Source organism: Mustela erminea, chromosome 8, assembly GCF_009829155.1.
Source record: "Mustela erminea isolate mMusErm1 chromosome 8, mMusErm1.Pri, whole genome shotgun sequence".
NCBI lineage: Eukaryota > Metazoa > Chordata > Mammalia > Carnivora > Mustelidae > Mustela > Mustela erminea.
The window spans coordinates 3,157,038-3,172,497 of record NC_045621.1 but is presented as its reverse complement, the minus strand read 5'-3'; the positions used below and the strand labels follow the sequence as shown (position 1 = coordinate 3,172,497).

General features: G+C 44.3%; 1 protein-coding gene across 9 annotated transcripts in view; it reads right to left on the bottom strand.

Moving 5' to 3' along the window:
- The window catches only part of MFSD6 (major facilitator superfamily domain containing 6), a 69,422-nt gene that overhangs the window by 17,952 nt on the left and 36,010 nt on the right, over nt 1–15,460 (bottom strand). For 5 of the 9 annotated variants that reach the window (XM_032354182.1, XM_032354185.1, XM_032354183.1 and 2 more), the window contains exon 3: nt 1,113–1,210. In XM_032354182.1, the coding sequence (XP_032210073.1) occupies nt 1,113–1,210 (98 nt within the window). Of the gene's footprint in view, nt 1–1,112; nt 1,211–1,324; nt 1,348–5,539; nt 5,640–15,460 lie in introns of those variants that run through there. The other 4 variants (XM_032354188.1, XM_032354189.1, XM_032354186.1 and 1 more) reach the window with 2 other exon arrangements.

Sequence of the window (15,460 nt, the reverse complement as noted above, 5' to 3'; positions counted from 1 at the left end):
CTGTTTTAAACAAAATCTCCTTTCACCAATTATACCATTGGATCAGGCCTGAGAATAGCATCTTTAGAATATGCATATATTTTAATTTTATAATTATCATGTGAATAAAAATTATACCTCCTTTCAATAAGGATAATTATTTTTAATTGCCACAATGGGATTTGATGAATGCGCTTGCATTTTGTACCTTTTGTTCAGATGTACAATAATGAGTCCTCTTAGAGATCATGATGAGAAATTATGTAGATTGTGCTATATTTGTTTCCTCAGGTTTAGGGGAGAGTGAGAATGGCAACCTATAAAGCTAATGAAACTGTATATAATCAGAGACTACTCAGGAGAATTAATGATTTGGAGCCTAGGCTGTCTCAGAAGGCCTCAACTCGGATAATCTTGGCCTAAACTTTCATTGTAATCATCACACCAACCACCAAATGCTTCAGCCAAGCAGTTAACAAGGGTCTTCAGTATAAAGATTATAGGAGCTAATATGGCAATGAGCTTTGGATAGAAATCCCAGTTTTTACTGCTCCTAAGCCCATGGTAAGAGCCTCCGAGAAAATTTTTTTTTCACTGTTATCTGTTGAAGGGAATCAGTCCAGTGAAGCAAAGAGAAGCCTGGTCAGGGCATTTGAGCAAAGATTTAAAAGGTTCATGGGAAAATAACAGCTTGAATTTAAACCTTTAGTTGTAAATCACTAGATGTGATAAAAGAAGCTGAAGAATCAAAATAATTATGACAACCTGTTTTCAGCATGTACAGTTAACCTACAAACACCAAAACACCAAAGTCTTTAAAAGATCAGTCTTTTATACTTTAAACCACCTTTGGACGTAAAGGCTTAATTGTACCTAGAGTTCATTTGAGTTCCTCCTTCTTTGTTTAATCACAAGGGCATAGACAACCCAGCTTTGTTTGGCTGCACAAACAGCCACTCAGAGTCACTGAAGAACCAGCCCCCTGATGTCACCTCTTCCTGAACCCTTCGGAACAATACAGAACAGCAGGTCTGCCCTTCCTTTCAGAGTCAGATGCTCACGGTCACTGAAGGTTTACATAGTCCTAGCTCAGTCAGGGAGAAAAATAATTCTAATTCCAGTTGTTAGCTTACCTTGAAGAACTTCCATCGGGAGAACAGTCCAGGCATTCTCCAGGTAGGAAATGTAAATATAGCGCGCCGTGTTGCAGGCCAGGCCAATGTAAAGAACCCTTGAACACAAACAAGCAAAGGTAAGTAAGTTGAGACCCCGTATGAGACATAAAACACACCAACATTACATACATTTCCCATCCGCATCCTCCGTCAGCCAGCAGTGCTCAGACCTGGGAGCCGGGAAGCTAAAGGACAACTAAATTTAACCATGGCCTCCAAGGAGAAGAAAACTGCTCCCAACATATCTGCCCTCAGTCTTTTCAAAACACTCGTTAATATAAAAGCGAACATCACCCTTCCTGAAACTGAATTAGCAGCACAGTCGATGCTTTTTTCAGATAGTCCGGGCACACAGCCATCTGTAATGACTTTACTGGCTTCCTTCCAGACGGCCGTGGGGGAAACATGCCAGGGGCTTTAGCTACTTCATGATGATAGGGGAAGGGCAGGACAGAAACAAGAACATGAACATGAACATGGTCCCACATGCAATACCCAAGACACCAAGGAGTTTTATAAGGAGACTCTCAAGGTCATCAAAAACTATCATCCAATGATGAATAATAAACGATCTGGAAATCAAATACTTTCTTCCTATCAGCTCAATGGATGCATCTTCATTATTTAAAAATAAATCCATGATATCATATGCTGACCGAACCAATGAATATATGTCAACATTGCTTCCTCCCTCACAAACACCACCACCAAAATTACGAGAGAAAAAAAAGGCCTTAAGTGATGCCTCTAAGCACAGGCTTACGGTCTCTCCCATTCTGAGCTGAGTGAGATGGCTTGGAAGCAAATGGTGGCTATGTCTTTGCACAAAACGCAACCTGATGGTGGGGATTTCTGTTTCTAGTTTGTTTTCCATTTTCTGTTACTCTTCCTAACCTTAACGCTTTTCTTTTTTTCTAAGTTCAAGTGGGTGAAAACTCGAAGATAAAAGAAATAAGCCAATAGGATAGTCAGTGGTATTTTCCTCAACTTGCTCAACTACATTTTTGTATTAAAATTATTCCAGCAAACATGGTTCTCTTTGCCCAACTTTGAAAGCTTCAAGGCATCCAGCTGGTATCACCTGCAAATATGGAACAGAAGGATGGGAGAAAGAGAAAAAAGGGTTGAGGGGCAGAGATGGGAGAGGAAATGGATATTTAAAGGATTTAGGGGAACTTCAGTATTGAAAAGTTCTGGGTTGTCATATTCTGTGGACACTATGTTCTTTTTACTGGTATGTTTTAAGGAAAAAAGTATATATTTCAAAGTGCTCAACAGCACTCAGCATCAGGGAAATACAAGTCAAAACCACAATGAGATACCACCTCACACCAGTCAGAATGGCTAAAATTAACCAATCAGGAAATGACAGATGCTGGCGAGGATGCAGAGAAAGGGTTCCTATACTGCTGGTGGGAATGCAAGCTGGTGCAGCCACTCGGGAAAACAGCATGGAGGTTCCTCAAAAAGTTGAAAATAGAGCTACCCTACAACCCAGCAATTGTGCTACTGGGTATTTACTCCAAAGACGCAAACGTAGTGGTCCAAAGGAGCACGTGAACCCGGATGTTTATAGCAGCAATCCAAACTATGGAAAGAAACTAGATGTCCATCAACAGATGAATGGATCAAGAAGATGTGGTATATATACACAATGGAATACTATGCAGCCATCAAAAGAAATGAAATCTTGCCATTTGCGACGACGTGGATGGAACTAGAGGATATTATGCTTAGTGAAATAAGTCAATCGGAGAAAGACAATTATCATATGATCTCCCAGATATGAGGAAGTGGAGCTGCAATGTGGGGGGTTTGGGGGTAGGAAAAGAATAAATGAAACAAGATGGGATCAGGAGGGAAACAATCCATAAGAGCCTCTTCATCTCACAAAACAGAGGGTTGCTGGGGGAAGGGGGGTAGGGAGAGGGTGGTGGGGTTATGGAAATTGGGGAGGGTATGTGCTATGGTGAGTGCTGTGAAGTGTGTAAACCTGGCAATTGACAGACCTGAACCCCTAGGGCTAATAATACATTATATGTTTATGAAAATTTTTTTAAAATTTTTTTTTTAAAAGTGTATATTTCAACCCTGTTTGGTAAAAGACTTTCTGAACAAACCAGCTTGGATCCATCAACAAGGGTCCTACTGCTAGAAAACAACAGCAACACAACAAGCCCACAGGACGTTAAAGTGCAAAACACACACAAAAACATACAAGTCACCCAAACCGTTGTCTTCTTTTTCAGTTCTAATCTAGCTCTGTTGATGATCTTGACATAGCCTAACTCAGGGGTCAATAAACATTTCTTATGAATGGCCAGATCATGCCATAAGCAGTTGAGGCTTTGTATGTCTCTCGCATACAGCCTCTACTCAGCCTTCCACTGTAGCGTGAAAGTAGCCACAGACACTGTATACATGAAGGAGCACGCATGGCTGTTTTCCAATAAAATCTGAATTATGAACATTGAAATTTTTTAATCTCATAGACAGTTGACCTCTGAACAAGGCAGGGGTCAGGGACACAGTCCCCCTGCACAGTAGAAAATCCACATCTCTCTTTTGACAACCCCCAGAATTTAACTACAAGTAGTTACTATTGACTGGAACCCAACCGATAACATAAAGTCAATTAACACAGATTTTATGTTGTACATATTATATACTACATTATTAAAATAAGATAGAGAAAAATGTTAAGAAAAACACAAGGAAAATATATTTGCAGTACTGTACTATAGTTGAAAAAGATTCTGTGTATTAGTGGATCTGCACAGTTCAAACCCATGTTGTTCGCAGGACAACTGTAATTTCTATGCATCACAAAATATTATTTTTCTTTGATTTTTTTCAACCACTTAAAAGTATAGAAACCATTCTTTTTTTAAAAAAAATTCTGGGCCATAGAAAAACAGGTAGCAGGCCAGATTTGGCCCATGGGCTGTATCTTGCTAACCCCTGATCTAGCTCATTAGTTCTTGTTAACTTTGGCTTATGTCAGATTTACTCAGGTAACTATTAAAAATAACAGATGTCCAGGCCCATGCTAGTCTCAATAAAAATCTCTGTGGTTGGAACCCAGGCACTGTCCTTTAGAAAGCCTCCCAGGTTTTCTGATTCTAAGCCAGGATGAAGAACCACGGGTCTAGCTCATTCCAAGCAGCTCCCACTAATACTTTCCCATAATCCCATTATTTTAAAAATGTGATAATACATCTTCCTTGTGATAATACATCCTTCCTTCATACTGAATATCCTGAACCTTTCTCTTGAGACCACCTCTGAATCAGTAATCCTGATAACTGCAGGCCATAATCCACAAGTCCTAGCCTAAAAGTAACCTGAAGTCGATCAACCCCATTCTAGAGGTCAATGGTGCTGTGCCTTCGAACTGTTACCATGTGGAATTCAGTCACTGGAGTCTGTAACACTTGGGACCCTTGGGTCTCAGATTGCAACCAAGAAGCCAGGTGACTATCAGCTTGATATCTTTCACTTCTGTACCGCATTTCTAATCTCAGAACTGATGGTCCTTCAGGACCAAACAGATGCCTTACAGGAGACAAGGGAACCGAAGCTTCCAGGACAAGTTACTTCCTCTCCCTGAGCCTCAGTTTCTTCCTGTTTCAAGCAGAGATCATCACTTCTAGTTGCAGGCTGGCTGTGATGATTCCCATACAGTGACTCACTCAAAACAGATGCTCAGTAAATCGCAGTGGCGGCGGCATCACCACCGTCACCACCATCATCATCACCATCATCATCACCATCACCATCATCATTTTAAAGAACAGGATTCAAGTACCAGATTTTATATGTTGTACATATTATATACTACATTATTAAAATAAGATATTTTTCTAAAATAAGATTGTTTTCTGACAAGAGTGAGAGGAGCACTAGCATTTCGTCCTCACCAACCACTCCGGGGCAGCCAGTGGCATCAAGAAAGTAGCAAGGGTAAAACTGTAAGCAGGAAGGGAAGCAACATTTTGATCTATGGAAAGGGAAGAGGTAGGTGTGTATTTATTAAATAGTCACCTAGAAGTATTTCAGCAACCTAAGAATATCTTTAATACCTGAATACGATATTTAAACTGCCACATTATTCACTGTTATGGGCTAAATTTTGTCCCAATGAAACTTCTATGTTGAAGTCCCAAGTCTGAAACCCCAGTACCCTGGAGTGACTATGAAAGAGATGAGGCCTGTAATGGGGTAATTAAGGTAAAATGATGTCGTACGTGTGGGTCCTAATCCAATATGACTGGTGTCCTGGTCAGAGGAGAGGAAATAGGTCAGAGACAGGCACAGAGAGAGGACCAGGTGCAGACGGAGAAGAAAGCAAGCCAAGGAGGAAAGTCCCTCAGAGGGAATACAATCTGCTGACCTCTCAATCCTGGACTGTGGCTTCCAGAATGTACGTAAGGAAATAAATTTCTGGTTTTTAGGCCATCCAGATGGTGCTTTGTTACTGCAGCCCTAGAAAATGAATTCATGCACACTCATGAAATTAAGGACTTTCAAATAAAAAGAAATCTAAAATGTTTTACTAATCATTTTCTGGACAATCAAAGTGTTTACACTGAATATAGAGCACTTGTTCAAAGTCCTAGAATATTCCTAAGCACTGAGAGGTCTGGAAATATCAAGAATAGGCTGAAAAACACTTCTCAGTGAGATACAGATACTTACTGAACCCCTAAAATAAAGAAGTCCAAAGACGACATCATTGCTTTCCTATATCACAACAGGAATTCCTTAAGTATAAAATTAAGCAAGAAATAAAGGCAATTTTAGGACAGGTTGTTGGTGTAAGTGAACTTACTATAAAGAGGGGGAACACAATTGTAAGAAGCACAAAACAACTACACCATGGAAAATGCAAATCACTTGTCAAATACTCTTCAAATACCTTGATTCTGTATTTGAGCAAAAATACAAAAGGAGATTCTGATTTCTTACATAACTACAATTCATGGTATTGCCAGATTTCATTGCGAGCCACTCTGCAATGCCCTACAAAGTGTAGATTCGTTATGAGGCCACTTGTCTAGTTTTAGCCCTTCTATAATATGCCTGAATACCCTCCCCCCAAAAGTCTCTCTAAGCCACAACGAACGTGATTTCTGCTGAGTAAACATTATCGAGACACCATTATGTATCATATGATGCTGTACTCAAGGGGAATAAGAAATGAAGAGAATTCCTCCTTGACTTCAAGGAACTTACAGTATAGCAGAGAGACAGAAATGTAAGCAAATAATTTAGTACTAAAAGGTATTCACAAAACACTAGGGAGCACAAAGGAGAGGCTCTTAGCTATCCCTGGGGTGTCCAGACACCGAGCTGGAACTAGTAGACAGAGGTAACTGGGAAGGACATCACAGGCAGAGAAACAACGAGAAAAACTGACAGAGGGTGTCTGAAAGATACAAGGAGAATCAGAGTCCAGGATTTATGAAGAGATGAGTGACCTTCTGCAGTTCAGATCCAATCTGGAAACTACTCTTTCTTCCAGAGACAGCACAGGCTAAGAGCCTCAAAGAAAGACCCAAGCAGGATTACCAGACAATGCTCAGCTCTGGGAGACAAAAGAGCCATACGACATAAAGGGATCCCATTCTCAGCTAAATGACTTGGCAGCAAGCCTTTGCAAAGCCTCTCCTGGAAAAATGTAAAACCTCCCCAAAAAGGAAAGGCCCCTAAATAAGACAAAATGCTCTGGATGAAGACTGTCTTCAGCAAAATCAGAAGGCGGGTATTTGCAGACAGCCTGGCGGTTCCACGCCGCCGTGTTCAAGGCCTGCACGAGGGGATGCACACACTCCAGGGCAGAGGAAGTGTAGTCTATGGGCCCAGTGGGCAACAAAGATACATGAGCAACAAATTAAGATTCAGAGAACATTCCGAACAGGTTACAAAGCACTTGGACAAGCACTGGCTGGAGTTTTGCAGTTCCTAAAGAGACAAAATTGGTCATTTACATCAGACACTCGGAGCAGAGTCTACAGTCTGCCTTGCGTATGAATCCACTTCAGTTTTCTGTGTGGTAAACAGTGTGTGGTCTCACCCTGATATGGGTTCCATTATTGCAAGATCATCCTTTCACAGTCTATAGAAACTTGTCAGTAAAAAAAGACTCCTTCAGATACTGTTACCGATGTCTTTCTAGACCAGGCAGACGTCAGCTGCTAATTACAGTCAAGATTTTGGAGCTTCATGGAAGCATTATCTTCCTCCCCAAGAATGAAACTCATTTCAAGCATGACCACCAACTTATACTGATGACCTTAAGATAATGAGGTTTCCCACAGTCATTAATTTTAAAAAGGTAGGAAAAAATATATCCAAACTCTCTAGAAAATAATTAGAAGATAAGTTTTAGGCCTTCAAAGAGTTAAATGTCAGTCTAGAAAACTCATGTGTTTTCAAATCCATCTCCCTCTTCCCAACCAATCTCCATCAGTATTACTGTGGACATCCTGCCAGGATTTCTCTGCCCTGTCTAGCAGAATAGGTTTTTACCGTCACTATCTGGACTCTCCTCTCCTTCCTCCCTCTTTTTGTTCTCTCCATGTCCTTTCCTGCTGTCCTGTGTTCCATTCCCATGGCTCACTGCTTTGAAAGGATCCTATCTGAGGGTTTTGAAGGGGTCGGGGTGGGAGGTTGGGGGAATCAGTTGGGGTATTAGAAAGGGCACGGATTGCATGGAGCACTGGGTGCGGTGCAAAAACAATGAATACTGTTACACTGAAAAGAAATAAAATTTTTAAAAAAAGTTAAAAAAAGGATCATAGCTGGCATTCTTTGGAATTCTGATTTTAAGAAGGTGACCCAAGCCACCATCAGGGTACACTCTTCTCATGCCCCAACTGTAGCAAAAGCAACCAGATAAAGGGAAGGAGACATGGCCACAGTCGGGGACCTGAACGACATACGGCAGGAGCTCCCACACCCCATGCTCAGACGAAGTGCTTACCTAGAAGTGCCAGAGCAACAACACACCTGTCCTCGACACAACTTTGGGCACTGGTATCTGTGATTCTAAGAGTCCATTCTTGAAAGAGATCATCCCCTCTGAGAAATGTCTCCAAATGTCTCTAGGAGCAACTGATCCTATCTCCTTCTGTGCTTCCATTAATACTATTAAACTATTTGTTTCCATTAGACTATCTGTCACAGTCTACACCTTGTGGCGTAGAAGTTTGTGAGTTCTTGGAAGACTAGGAAGATGTCTTTATCTCTGTCCTCAAAAGGAATCTGCCTTGCTCAAGAGCTCAGTGAACCTATGGTAACACGATGTAATCTTAAGTAAATTAATGACATAAGGGGGCAAAAAGAAGTGCTGTTCCTCTTGCTGGATTATAGGGCACTTCTGCTTTTCACTTTTTGAGGAAACTCCATACTATTTTCCAGAGTGGCGGCACCAGTTTGCATTCCTGCCAAGAGTATGCGAGGGTTCTGTTTTCTCCACTTCCTTACCAACATTTGTTGTTTCTTGAGTTTTCAATTTTAGCCATCGTGACAAGTGTGAGGCGACTGCACTGTGGTTGTGATCTGCATGTCCCTAATGATGAGTGGTGTTGAGCATCTTTTCATGTGTCGGTTGGCCATCTGTATGCCTTCCTTGGACAAATGTCTGATCATGACTTCTGCCTATTTCTTGGTTAGATTATGTGATTTTTTTTTTGGTATTTTGTATAAGTTCTTTATATATTTTGGATACTAACCCTTTATTGGATATGTCATTTATAAATATCTTCTCCCATTCAGTATGTTGCCCTTGAGTTTTGTTGACTGCTTCCTTTGCTGGGCAGTTATGTATTTTTGATAATTATATAATAATCAAGATTTAAAAGGTAAAACTGTTAAATTAGACATAGGAAAGATCATAAAAAATCTGGGTTAAAATAATAAAAAACTAAAAGAATTCAGCTCTCAGGTTGTTTTGAAAGTATTTTAACTTCATTTTCCACATTAAAGATACCAAAACTGGGGTGTCTGGGTGGCTCAGTGAGTTAAGCCTCTGCTTTCGGCTCAGGTCGTGATCCCAGGGTCCTGGGCTCGAGCCCCGCATCAGGCTTTCTGCTCAGCGGGGAGCCTGCCTTCCTCCCCCAACCCACCTGCCTCTCTGCCTACTTGTGATCTTTGTCTGTCAAATAAATAAATTAAAATCTTTAAAAAAAAAAGGATACCAACACTAACAGAAATCATAGATTATACATTTGGTTTAACCCCAACCAGCAACATTGTTTTCAAAGAAAAAATCTGACTCTGTATCAAAAACTAGCAAATTCTTTTGTATTTTTGTTTTATAATATTTAAACTTTGAATACATTACATTTTATTATCAATCTGCCAACTCTAACTCCTTGACACTGCCATCTAAAGCAAGCTAAAAACCACTACAGAATATTAAGTATGGCATTCTAATATTTATGTCAGAGAAGGAGAGTTTCACATACGTGTATGCACCTACATGTGAACAGAATATCTCTGGAAAGATAACACTAAAACCTCGTAACAATGATTGTCTCCAGGAAGGAGGACTGGAAAACTGTCCCATGGGTGGGAGAGAGACTTTACTGGGTATCTTTTAATACTTCCTGAATTTTTTCCCATGCGTTATCTACTTTCTCAAAGAATGAACAGAGATCAGTCACTATGTTTCATGTAGTTATAAATAACCACGCTAAACGATGTATGGAGTTTGACCCATAGTCCTCCAACCTGAAGGGATATTATCTGAGTCTCTATTTTGGCTTAAAAACAATATGACATCCTAGCTAGTATTCAGTATTATTTTTATCTTTTGAACTTATTGTGAGATGGGGTGTGAGTAAACCACATAAACATATAGTTAAGAAAAGCACATGAAATAATCAGCATCGCCATTATTGTATTCTTTCTAGACAAAGGAAGTGGCAGTCTGTAGAGAGAGTCTTAAGAAAAGTGTCTATTTGCTTCAAGGGCCACTTGGTTCATCAGAAAGTATAATATATAACACAATGGGAACCTCTGAATCAAAGCTTCTAGTAGAAACAAGATTCCATTAGGAAACATCTTTCTTTGTAGCCTATTTGGCACAGTGCTCTGCTCAGCTCTCTGTCCTCCAGCCATGTATGCTCTGTGCAGGGTAAAGTCAATTCCATTTAATGTTGGCTGAATTTGATCCCCAGAGCTTGGCATACAGGAAGCACTCAATAAATATTCCTCAACTAGAGTGAAAATATGAATACTTTAAATAGAACACCACTCAACAAATATTTGAATACACTGTGCTAAGTGCCAGGGATATGTGGTGAATGAGACGTGCTCCGTGCATGTATTATGTCTATAATTTTATGTGTGTGTGTGTATGTATATAAGAGATGGGCATGTGAAAGGATGAATTGACCTCCAAAAAAGACCTAGAACTAGGATTTTAAAAAAAGGACGCCCATACTTGGCACCATTTGTGATTAATGTTAGGCTATAGTTGAAGATACATATTAAGTCATTTGTAGGAACAAGTAGTAGTTCAATGACTAGCTCTCTGTGGTTTGGTTATGTGGGGCCTCCTGAAGCATCACACAATGGATCTTCAACACATGTGCACAAGGAGGTGTTCTTGGGTACCCACCAGCCTACCTCACTAGAAGACTAAGAGTGAGCATCCATGCCGCAAAGCTCAAAGAGCCAACAGTACTCCCATACCAACCACAGCACCGCCAAGGGGATCACCAATAGACACCAAGCTCCTCAGCTTCCATCATTAAGCGTGTACAGTGGGCTTATGCTCATCCTTGTACAACAGAGTGTTAAGAACCACATAGTGTGTCCGAAGAGTGAATGGAGGAAAAGCCTATTTATTTACCTATGTTTTGTGCAGCTACCAATGCTTCCATTTTTTCTGTTAGGAAAAAAAAAGTGAAAGTGAAGTCTGAGCCTCTGTTGGTCTTAAGTTATTCTTTATTTTGTTGCCTTCAAAAATTTCCTTTCCCAGTGCCTGATAAGCTAAGAGCCTAACTATGGTAGCCATCAGTCAGGTCACTACGCCGGTCCTGGCCCTATTTACATCTCTCTGTTGTTCCTCTAGTTTCTCTACTTTTTCTTAGGTTGTGTGTATCTCTAGGTAGAAAAATAAGGATGTTCAAAACAAAACAGAACCTTAACTAATGGAACCCAACTCCTCGTAAAGCACAATATGCTGCTTCATTACAGTTTCCGCTTGAGTAACAGTTAGTGATCAAACACACACAGGCGCACGTGTTGTATAAATTTTTGTTGAAACGTTTTCCGTAGGATGACCTGACACACGCGTCAAACACAAACCCTGTCATTCCCAGAGGAGAGTCACCGACATTCGGTACAACTGTTCCTTTGAAAAAGGCCTCAAGAGTTTTCGTGGGCCCCAAGCTCAATTTGAGAGAATTAAACATGTTCATCAAGATCCAACATTGGTTGGTCACGACCCAACCCCCCAACCGGAAGGAGTTACTGTTCCTGTAACAGCGACGGTCGCGCCCCGGCTTCCGCCCGAGTGCAGCAGGAGGCGGCGCCAAGGAAGAGAATCGCTGAGGAGATGAGGAGGAGCAGAACCACGAGGGGAAAGAACCGTCAGGCACGACGCTCTGCGAGACACCCGGGAGCGAACCGGGGTGGCAAGGCCGACGACGAGGGGACATTCGGCTGAGCCAAGGCTGTCGCGGCTGAGGAGGGACTGGCCGCGTCACCCCCGCGAGCCATCGCCACAGCAGAAGCGCTTCCGGCCGCAAAGCCAGCGCTGAGGGAGCTGCAGGGACCCGCTCGGCCGCCCCTGATGCCGGACCCGTCAGGGAAGCCCGCGGAGAAGCAACCGGGCTCTGAGCGCACCCGAGCCCCCGGTGAGACTCGGCCGCGGCCGCTCGCGGGCTTCTCAGGGAGACGGCGTGGCCCCTGCGCCGCTTGAGCTGCTCGAGCGGGTTTTCTGTCGCGTCCACGGAAGAGCCCGCGCTGACGCCCTGCGAGGAGCAGCTTCCGACGACAGAAGCGGCCGCACGAAGGCTCAACAACCGCCTGCCGTGACCGGGCGGCGCGGAACGGGGTCGAGGCCTGTGCGACGGGTCCGTCCGCGGGTCCCACCGTGACCAGCACCGCAGCCGGACCGGCGCAGCAGAACCGACTTCTCGCGGCGCTGGGGGCCGCGGCCTGCGGTCACCGCATAGGCTGGACCGTCGCTCCCGCGGCCGCTCGCGGCTCCTCTCCCCAAGCCCCGCGCTGTCCCCACTCTGTGACCGCGGCCCAGGCTCCCCGCCCAGGGGACACCTGTCCGCTCCCTGGGGTCCCCCCCCCCACCCACGGCTTTGGCGTCACTCCGCCTTTCACGTCACAACGTCATCTCACACGTCACTCCGCCGCCCTGACAGATGCGGCCTCCGAATGCGGCCACCGTCCGAGGTCCCGGGGCTCCGGTCTTCAACCTGTGCATTTTGGGGGGACACAGCTCAGGCCACACAATGACGTCCAGCTCCGAGGTTACCAAAAATTCCAGCACAATTCGGTAAAGAGGCCAACGTCGTGCTCGAGAGCGCTCGGCTCCGTGCGTCAGAGGGGAACTGAGGGCGGGGCGGCTGCCCTGGGCCTCCAGAGCAAGAGCCAGGCCGCGCCCTCAGAGTCATGCCGGGTTTGCGCGTCCCCCTCGGTCTGTCTGTCCGCGCTCGCTCGCGTCCTCTGGGCGCGGTTTACTCCTGGGCTCGGCGGCACCGCTCACCGGCGCCTCGGCTCGGCGGCTGCATGGCGGCGCGGCCTGACCGGGCTGAGGCGCGGGAGTCGCAGCGCAGACCCCCGGAGACAGACTCCCGTCAGGAACCGGCAGGACCGCCGCCCTTACACTCTGGGGCTCTGAAAAGGCCAGATAAACGTGTAAAGAGAAACCGGGTAACACGGTGCAGACGTGGCAACTACCACTGACTAAAATGCAAATATGTCAGTAAGGGCAGCCGAGCCCCAGACACCCTCTTTCAGAGCCAGACTGTAAAAATGTCCCGGGTTGAGGATTCTAACCTCTATTCAAGTCAACTGGCTTTCCAGAAAGAAAACCCTCTGTCCAGTTCCCACTGACTCTCCTCATAACCCACGTCGCTCATCTCTGACAAAGTCTGTGGTCAGGCCGTGGCCGGGATGAGTGTGCACGAGTGGCTTGGTGCACATTTGTGACCTATAAGCAAAGGCCATTCCAATAGGGAGTCTGAGTCCTCCCGGGGGTGGGGGTGGGGAGGGAGAAGTGAGGTCCACTGCGTGGTTTTCTACATACTAACACCAACCGCAGTAGAAAGGACACCCTTCAAGTCAGATCTCAAAGAAGCCAAGGCATCAAGTCCAATCCTTTCACAGACAGAAGGACACAGAGATTCGGAGAGGCAGAATAGGGCCACATCCATGGACCAGTGTAAGGCCAAGGTCCCTGCCCCTTGCTTGATGGCTCTTTTGGTCGATAATAACAAGGGGCTGTGTTCGTGCATGAAGTCAGACCTAGACAAGGGCCCGAGAAGCACCTCTGCATTGGACGGACAGCGACAGGGCCTGGCAGTGTCAGCGTGGTTGTGTCTGGTGACAGCTGTACACTTGGATCAAGGAAGTTGGCTGTATGTTTGAGTTGGCTTTAGGAGACGGTTAACATTTTAAACTTTGATGAGTCATGAGGACAAAAGGCATAAGACGAAAGCAGTAAAGTAAATGCCAGTCAACAGCTGTCCCATATCCTGGATCACAAAAGAAAAGTTCACTGAGAAGCAGAATTTTGTTATGTGATAAAATGGGCCAAAAGCCCATTTCTACTGCGGTAGCCTGAGAGAGCTCAGGTGTCTTGCTGAGGTAGGACACAAGGTGAGCCAGGATTTCTGCCCCCGAGCAAGTTGACTTTGAAGTCAAATTCTCAGAAATTGACTCTCTGGCTTGGGCTGGGCAAGGAACAGGAACTAGGGAGCAGCACCCCACACCCACCCCTAACAGGTCTATGAGGGGAGGGAAGACAGGGGCTAAGAGTCTCCACCTTGGGTCAGTCTGACCACAGGCCGAGGCCGTGTTCATCAACACTGTGGGTCTCTAGACGAGCCTGGGAAATCTCTGAGATGGGCTTAGCCTACCAACAGGTTGAAAGGATCCCTGATCTGTTCCACTCCTAGATCCCTGAAGTACCTCTCCGGAAGCAGCTATGAGGAGACAACTACTCTAGGAATACTGGTTTTGACTGTGTCTTGCCATGGCTGAGAGAAAGAGCCAGTGCAAGCTTGCTGGTGTCTCTTTTCATAAGGGCACTAACCCCATCATGAAGGCCCCACCCTCATGATTTCACATAACCTCAGTCACCACCTGATGGCTCCATCTCCACATGCCATCACGCTCGGGGTTAGGGCTCCAACACATGGATTTCAGGGGGACACAATCCAGTCCACAGCAACAGGCTTCCCTGTTCTTAATGCCCACGCTCTGTGACACAATTAGGAACCCACCCTGGGGCTCCATGAAGCCTGGCTGCAGGTTCTCAGGTGCTCTGCCCTAGAGCCCCAGGGAGCCAATATGGTCTTTCTACCAATGGAGGACACCCAGCTCTATCCAGCCACTGTAATATGAGAAAAGCAAAACTTCACTGTTTTGTGGTTGTACTAATAAAAATAGTTATGAAAACTATAAGTTAAAAAGCCTACAATAATATAGTTTCCCTTTATTTTTATTGGTGATCTAGAAATTAGAAATGGAAAAAGTGATTTTCTGATTTAGCCTAATTAGGAAAGAGAAGAAAATGGTTCCCTCTAAAAGATAGAAGAATCTTCTCTGCTGCATAATGTATATTCCAGCTATAAGCATTCCTGAGAGAAGGCAATGAAAAAATAATGCTATGCTCAGGCATGTGTATTGAAAAATAATAACTGATTTGTTTGCTTATCTTGGTGTGCTGTCTTAGTTTACATTGCACTTATCAAATAAGCCCTAGGCACAGAAAAATCACACCTAAGCCAAGAGGCTATTTTGGACATCATCATCCCTCCAGCAGTGTGTTTTTCCAGTTGCACAGAAATGCAGGGTCCACTAGCACTCAGGGTTGCTAGCCGATATTTCCCTTCCCACCCACCCCCCTTGGGATTCTGTGATTCAGAGAATGACGTAAAATGGGCCGCTTCTAATGGACACTCTAGGATGAAAGTCTTGAGTTCTGAGTGAGTAACCTCAAGAGAATATTATGGATATATTTATCAAGACTACTGATCTGACTTCAGGATATAATTTTCATCCCCATCCTAGAAACACTGAACTTGTCTCTTTTCAACAGTCCTGCTCTG